This window comes from Miscanthus floridulus, chromosome 14 (genome assembly GCF_019320115.1).
Source record: "Miscanthus floridulus cultivar M001 chromosome 14, ASM1932011v1, whole genome shotgun sequence".
NCBI lineage: Eukaryota > Viridiplantae > Streptophyta > Magnoliopsida > Poales > Poaceae > Miscanthus > Miscanthus floridulus.
Genome location: NC_089593.1, coordinates 18,937,377 through 18,945,403, shown reverse-complemented (window position 1 = coordinate 18,945,403; position 8,027 = coordinate 18,937,377). Strand labels below are relative to the sequence as shown.

The 8,027-nt window shown below is 39.7% G+C and overlaps 1 protein-coding gene across 5 annotated transcripts; it reads left to right on the top strand.

Moving 5' to 3' along the window:
* Positions 1-285: 285 nt before the first annotated feature.
* On the top strand, positions 286-7,512 carry LOC136504894 (uncharacterized). 5 transcript variants are annotated; one of them, XM_066499936.1, is made up of 9 exons: positions 286-691; positions 792-863; positions 3,252-3,325; positions 4,705-5,444; positions 5,542-5,610; positions 5,697-5,804; positions 5,987-6,166; positions 6,996-7,081; positions 7,169-7,512. In XM_066499936.1, the coding sequence occupies exons 4-9, from the start codon at positions 5,390-5,392 to the stop codon at positions 7,376-7,378; spliced, it is 708 nt and encodes a 235-aa protein (XP_066356033.1). In that variant the 5' UTR covers positions 286-691; positions 792-863; positions 3,252-3,325; positions 4,705-5,389; the 3' UTR covers positions 7,379-7,512. The 5 variants fall into 5 exon arrangements, with proteins under 5 accessions (XP_066356033.1, XP_066356032.1, XP_066356031.1 ...); XM_066499935.1 differs by lacking the exon at positions 792-863; XM_066499934.1 differs by having other exon boundaries at positions 3,252-5,444.
* Positions 7,513-8,027: the final 515 nt, after the last annotated feature.

Here is an 8,027-nt window from a genome sequence, read left to right as displayed (position 1 = left end):
GGGCGCGGGCGAGCTCCGCCCCGGCCGCACGCACGAGAAGAGAGATCGAGTTTGAGAGACAGAGGATAGGGACGAGAGGGGTATTATGGACGTTGTGACTGACCGGACCCACTTGTCAGGACTAACAAACGGTGAAAAACGAACGGAATCGGATGGAATGGCTTAGAGAGCAATGAAGTTTAGAACGGTAACATTTGTATACGGTCAATTTTTTAAATAACCTATGTATAATTACAAACTTTTTTTAAAGTACACGTGTAAAAGCCTCTTTCCCTTTCTCCCTGCTCCACATTCGTTTCATCTCCTTCGAGGCGGAGGTGCAAGCTCAGGTGACGACGGCGTGGTCTCGATCTCGGGGCCACACCAGCTTTTCTCCCCCGTTGGTGGCACGCCTAGTCTCTTCCGCATCGAAGTGGAGGCGGAGCTCCATCCTCGCCGGTGTGGTCTCGATTTTTGGGACGTTTTCCCCATCGCGGCCTCGATTCGAGGCGGAGGCGGAGGCGGATTCGAGCTGGTTGAGGGCTGAGGAGCGACGGGCCTCGGTGAGTCTGTCGCCCGTCGAGATTTGGCGGCTGCAGCTAGGACTGGGAGGAAGGACCCAAACCCTAGGCGACACGACTGTCGTCCGCGTCCCTGCGAGGACGTCGACGTCGTCACCGGCAACAATCTCCAATGACTCCAGCTCCTCCAGGTACGGGCCGCCACCTCGTATGCCTCCTTCCCCGCTCGTTGCCCCTCTATTCCTGCTCGGCCTTCATGCGAGCCGTACTTCATCCATTGGTGGCCATCAGCTGTGAGAGGAGGGAGGTGATGGAGGTCATTGGCTTCGGCATCCCGGCGTGCCCCGGCGGCGGTCGGAGGAGGTGGGTGTTGTGCGGCTTGAGGTTGGGGCGTATTGCGTTTCTAACTTGCTAGCTGCTGCTGTCTCTACTAGTCTGCTCAGGCCAGAGTTCTTATTCAGATAGGAAAATATCTAATGATACTTTCCCTAGTTCTGCTCAGAGTCCCATTTTTTTATGAATAAATAAATTATATTTAAATCTAATTAAAATTTTGCTCCAACATTTGTAGTTTAATAATTTTAGACTGAACTGGAAGTCTGTAAGTGTAGTTGATGACCCTCTGTTTAATTATTACTAAATACTAAATGAGGAGCGACACACTAGGTGAACAACAACATTAACTGAGTTTCAGCAAAACAACTCATGGCCATGTGTTTATAGGTTTTAGCTGGCAGTAACTTCTTTTCCTGTATTGCAATTATGGTTGTCCGGAAACAGATTCCTGAAATGACATAATATTTTTCTTGATTTAATTCATAGTTTAGAAATGCGGCCTTAGTTAATAGCAACCTTATGAGATTTTAGGGTATAGCTTATATTTTCCAAAGCATGACAAGATGGCTGTTGTACTCATGCCGAAAACGATAGCTGTAAATTTTAATAAGCATTTTTAACAACCATTCACTATTTGATTTCCTACTGTTGTCCTGAAATTTTAGGTGTTGTACTCATGCCGAAAATGATACTTGAACAATTTCACTTGTTCTATTTTCTTCACTATTCTAATTAGCAAGTATGTGAACTTTAGAACTTATTATTTAGTTATTTACCATTAATTAGTTACTCCCTCAGTTGAACTGCAAATTTTATGTTAATTCTAGGAATGATTATTAGTGTTGCTTTTGTACGCACATGTTTGCTTGTGTACTTGAATCTAGACATGTTAGCTAGTTCACTTATATGGAACATACTATTCGATTTTGGACACAGTTAAAGGATGGCCATGTTTAACTATAGATTTAATGCAGTATTGCATTTATATTATCATATATTTTCCTTTGCAATGCAATGCTGCAGTTATTATATACATGCTATGTCTGTCAACTCTAAATGCCAAATTTATTTACTGCATTGATAAGTAATGCTCCTCTTTATTTATCTGATTGTTAACTTTGTCAGTATCCTGGGAATCCTGGGATGGTTCTTGCTAGTCTACAGACGAGATCAATTTCATGATGTACTATATCTTTTGTTAGGTTCCGTTTAATCTATCCGTAGTAACCTATGATATGGTTTGATCGTGCTAGCTACATCCTGTGCAATACTTAATTTTTAGATCATTTTAGCATGCTTTTTTTGTTTGGTTTTGTCTGATTGGGCTGTAGATCAAAGTATAGTGTTTGAGACTACCTGTTGGTTTATTTATTAAATTTGGATCTGTATGTGTGTCATATATCTTCATGATTAAGATGGATGGAAATATCTCTTCATCTTTGCTCATTATTATTCTTTTCTCTACTTTTCTCATTATTGTCACTCATGTGGCCAGTTTTACTGGGTGTCTAAATGAGCTAGCCTAGTCTATTTTGTGCTGAGACTATCTGCAGTTTTTGATATATTACTCTCTCCAGCCCAAAATATAATATGTACTTATTATTCTTTTGACAGAAGTAATACCTAGCTTTATATAGAAAACCAAGATAAACTTATAGCTATTACAGTTATCGAAACATGTCTATACTATCTGATACTACCTGTGTGCATATGTGTATGCTATTAACTACATTCAGTTCTGAAAAAAAATAACATGAAAATTTGCTAGAGTCAAGGTTTATAACTGCTCTTAAGTTAGCTTTTCTACATACACAAGGTGTTGTGACCATCCTAGCATGTTGTTATAGTGAACTGACTGATGATAGTCCTTATGGATTTCACTTGCTGTCAAAAGGAGCATCAGGTCATATGTTGTTGTTGTTCCTATTTGTCTAAAAATATGGCTTTATGAATGTTGTAATTAGATTCATATTTTTTTTACCTCTCTGTCATCTGTCCATCATGATCTGGTAGCCTGAAAGTAGGTTATTTTTAGAACTTCTGAAAGTAGGTTATGTGTAGGTCTCTGAAGTTTCTAAATTATGCAGCATATGTGTTGCTGTTGCTGTCATCCAATGAACAACTCACTGAATTGCTTGTTGCTTCTTGTGTGGGTCTGTTGCTATCATCCAGTTACATATTTTAGCATCTGTTATCTAGCGTGTGAGTGTCAGGCCATAACTGTTTCAGTTATCCCATTATCCAAATTTTTGTTAAATTGATATCCAACATAGTTCTTTCAGTTACCTGTCTAAAAGCCAGAAAATGTTCCACCTGCTAATCTTCATCACCTACTAGTCTGCTGTTGGAATTGTGTATGCTCATTTATTGGTGACCTATTATATTCTCTAATCATCTCAATGGCTTTATCTGTAGGAACTATTGTGGACAACAAAGTCTGTCATCCAAGGAACTTTGACTTCAACATGTGTTCACATGCTTGAATGATTGTAAGCATTATCTGCCTTGGGATTTGCTCTGCACTCAATACATATAGATGAATCTGCAGCTTATATATTTGACAACAACCTAGCAGTACAAAGTTTTGTGATGCGATAGTTCAAAGTCTTGAACCCAGTGGTATAAAGTTTGTAACATGATAGTTCAAATTTTTATTAAATCTAAGTGTAAAGTTTTCAACCTAGCAGTAAAAAGTTTATAATTTGATAGTTCAAAGTTTTTAACCTAGCATTACAAAGCTTGTAATGTGATAGTTCAAAGTTCTATTAATTTTCAGTGTATAGTTTTGAACTTAGCAGTACAAAGTTTGTCGTGTCATAGTTTAAAGATTATAATTTCTGAGTGTGAAGTTTTTAAAGATAGCAGTATAAAGTTTATATTGTGATAGGTCAAAGTATTGAATCTAGTTGTACAATGTTTGTATTGTGATAGTTCAAAGTTTACAATTTCCGAGTGTAAAGTTTTGAACCTTGCTGTACAAAGTTTAAAATGTTATAGTTGAAAGTTTTAAACCTAACAATGCAATCTTTGTACCGTCATCATTCAAAGTTTTATAAATTCTAAGTGTAAAGTTTTGAACCTTCGAAGTTTAAAGTTTTGACCCTAATAGTGCAAAGTTTATATAATATTTGTAATGTCATAGTTCAAAGTTCATAATTTCCTAAGTGTAAAGTTTTTTAACATAACAGTCCAAAGTTTTATAATGTGATAGTTTAAATTTTTGAGCCTAACAGTACAAAGTTTGTAATGTGATAGTTTAAAGTTTATAATTTCTGAGTGTAAAGTTGCAGTACAAAGTTTGTAATTTGATAGTTCAAAGTCTATATATTCTGAGTGTGTTTGTAATAGCATAGTCGAAAGTTTATAATTTATGAGTGTAAAGTTCTGAACCTAGCAGACAAAGCACAAAGTTTTATAATTTCAGAGTTCAAAGTTTTGTATCTAGAAGTATAAAATTTCTAATGTCATAGTTCAAAGTTTATAGTTTTCTAAGTGTAAAGTTTTTGAACATAACATCATAGTTCAAAGTTTATAATGTGATAGTTCAAAGTTTATAAATTCTAAGTGTAAAGTTTTCAACCTAGCAGTACAAAGTATGTAGTGTCATAGTTGAAAGATTATAAATTCTGAGTATAAAGTTATAAACCTGACAGCACAAAGTTTAAAATGTCATAGTTTAAAATTTTGTACCAAAAAGTATAAAGTTTTGTAATGTTAAAGTTTAAAGTTTTATAAATTCTGAGTGTAAAATTCTGACCCTAACAGTGCAAAGTTTATAGTATGATAGTCGAAAGTTTGGAACCTAAGTATGAAGTTTATAATTTCATGCATTTTTTTAATCTGTTTACATTGTCTTGTTTTTTTCAAGGTATTAGTGACAACTACTTTGGTACTGAAGAACAGATGCCACTTGTGCTTTATATTAGCTATTTACAATGACATATATCTCGACAAATAAGATGTACTCCCTCCATCCCAAAAAACCTGACGTTTAGGACATGATTGTGCTTACCAAGGAGTCATTAATTAGGGTATAGTTTTCCCTATATGCCCCTATTAAATACTGTTGCGAGCGCTATCCATACGAGAAAGTTTCCTGGCTCATCTGGTTAGTGCGGTGTGGGTGAGCCCTGAGTCCTGAGGTCTCGAGGTCGAAACTCCGTGGACGCATTTTTTTTGCCCGTGGCTTCATTTTGCATGGGTTTGGGTGGGGCGTGGCACGTGCGCGTTGGCTCGCATGGCACTGGTGCGGGTGGGAGCGTGTTTGGTGTTGTTTTGGCGCGTTTGGGCAGCGTTGGTGCTTGTTTTTGCGCCGTTCGCGCTCGGGTTTGTGCGTGGCCACGTAATTTTTCTGTCCGCGCTCCAAGCATTCTAATTTGGCGCTAATCTGGCCGGTCTCCGGACGCTTCGACTGCTCTGGCTGCTGCTTCATTTAAAACGCCTCGTTCTCCACTGTACCACTCCCATGCTTGTCGTGCTCCACTCTTTCCTTCTCCACTCCTTCTCAAATGCAATGGCTAATCCATTTGATTTGAACGTTCGTTTGGAAGAAGATGACGGACGACGTCGATCTCAATGAGCCAATATTGGAGGACGACACCATAAATGGTAATGTACTACTCAGTTTGTTTGGTTTTTTTGTTTTATATTCAAAGCAAGAACGTGTGGTAACGTTTCTCATTTTCTTTCTTCTTTTTTTGGACAGGGTTCGATTTGAACTTGCCATTAGATGATTTTGGTGCTGTCGATTTCGATTACCTACAAAACCTTGCTGGTAATTTTTTTCTCATTTTGTTCTTTCGTTTTCTCCGTACTTGCAATGAAGCTGATGCTTTCTTTCCCTTTGATCTGAACGTTTAGCGGACGATGACGACGGCAACCTTGCCTTGGATCTCAACGAGGCTGAAAATGACGATGGCGACGCCGGCTTTGATCTGAACGAGCCTGAAGATGACGAGCATGGCATCGGTAAAATGCTTCGTCTCTTGTTTTCCTCTTCTGCATGTACTACAGCATGTTCTTCTTCTCTTGTGCATGACGAGCTAGAACATGCCGTGAGCATCTGTTGTTGAATGTCTTTGTTTTTTTTTTCATATATTGAGAGCATGCCGTGAGTACTATTAAAATGGTTGTTTTTTTCCTTTTGTTAGAACAACATGCCGATCAAGTAAATCAACCGAAGCATGACTATTCTGATCATGTTAGACAACAAGTGTACCAAGCATTGTTGATGAGAAGTAAGAATGGGAAACTAGGCAAGCAAGATACAACAATTGTTGGTGCTCAATTTGGAGTAAAGATTCGATCAGTTCAGCGCATATGGAAGCAAGGTAAAAACCAACTTGCTCACAACATTCCAGTCATGGTTCCTAATCTAAAGAAAGGTAGAAGTAGGCCGTAAAGCAATCCCTCTTGATTTGGAAAAATTGCGGGACATTCCTCTCAAGCAAAGAATGACCATAGAAGATGTGTCTAGTAGACTTGGTATTAGCAAATCTAGGATACATAGGTACTTGAAAAAAGGTTTGCTTAGACGCCACTCTAGTAGCATAAAACCTTACCTCACCGAGGCTAACAAGAAGACTAGGTTGAAGTGGTGCATTGACATGATCGAGCAAGGTTTAGTTGATGATCCAAAGTTTAAGGATTTGTTTGACTTTGTGTTTATTGATGAGAAATGGTTCTACATCTCTCAAAAATCCGAGAGATACTACTTGCTACCCGAGGAAGATGAACCACATCGTACTTGCAAGAACAAGAATTATATCCCTAGGCTCATGTTTTTGTGTGTTTGTGCTCGGCCAAGATTTAGAAATAGAGAATGTGTGTTTGATGGCAAAATAGGTTGTTTTCCACTAGTCAATTTTGAACAAGCTATTAGACGAAGTGGAAACCGTCTTCGTGGTGCACAAGTTATCAAGCCCATAACTTCAATAACAAGAGATGTGATTAGAGAGTTCATGATAAACAAAGTGCTGCCCGCTATCCGAGCCAAGTGGCCAAGAGAAGATGTGCACAAGCCAATTTTCATACAACAAGATAATGCACCTTCTCATCTAAAAGTGGATGATCCTATTTTTTGTGAGCATGCTAAGCAATATGGGTTTGACATTCGGCTTATTTGTCAACCACCCAATTCACCGGATTTCAACATTCTAGACTTGGGTTTTTTTCGTGCTATTCAAGCTATTCAATACAAGAAGAATGCAAAAACAATGCAAGATATAATTCCAGCCGTGCAGCAGGTAAATTGATCATCCATTCGATTGTTTAAATTGATCTTGGACAAGTAATGAACTCACTAATTCATTTCTTGAACACATGTTTTGTAGGCATTTATGGAGTACTCTCCACAGAAGGCAAATATGATCTTTGTGACACTACAAACTGTTTTGAAGGAAGCAATGAAGATAAAGGGTTACAACAAAATCAAGATTCCTCACATGAATAAACAAAGACTAGAGAGGGAAGATAGGCTGCCATTGCAAGTCCCTTGTGAAGCTTCTTTGCTAGCCGAAGCACTAGCTACTCTCCCTGCATGAAACCATTAGAAGAAGCAAGTTAGCTTTTGCACCAAATTAGATAATGCATGTACTGTATGTTAGCTTTTGCACCTTACTGATCCTGTATGCACTCGTCGTTAGCTTGTGACTCCAGTTGCTTCAGCTTTTGTTCTTCCAGTTTCTTCATATTGTATTGTTCGTCCAGCTTCTTCATTACGTGCTCAGGAAGAAGAATTGTGTCACCTCTCATTTGAAGTTCGTGCACATCAGGAATATACACCTCACAATCAAATTTTTCCATCTTATCGCACACCCTTGCTGCGAGATTGTAGTCCTCATGTAAAAGGCCACAACGGGCACACCTGCGAGCTTCGCGACGAGCTTCGTAGCATGCTTCGCCGAAGACGCCGCCGGCATGGAACGTGCCGCAGTGAGGACAGTGCACCACCTCGTCCAGTTGGTTGGAGTCCGGTAGTACCTCGATGGAGTCCGGTAGCACCACGTCGGAGTCCGGCACCTCCTCGACGGAGTCCGGCACCACGTCGACGAAGTCGAGCGCATCGATGGACTCCATGGCCACAACAGAGTCCGTGCCCTCCGAGTTCAGCGCGTCGGCGGACTCCATGGCGCGACGAGGGAGGCGCGTGCTGGCGGCGGCGCCGTGCTGCGGAGGTAGGCGAGGGCGTGC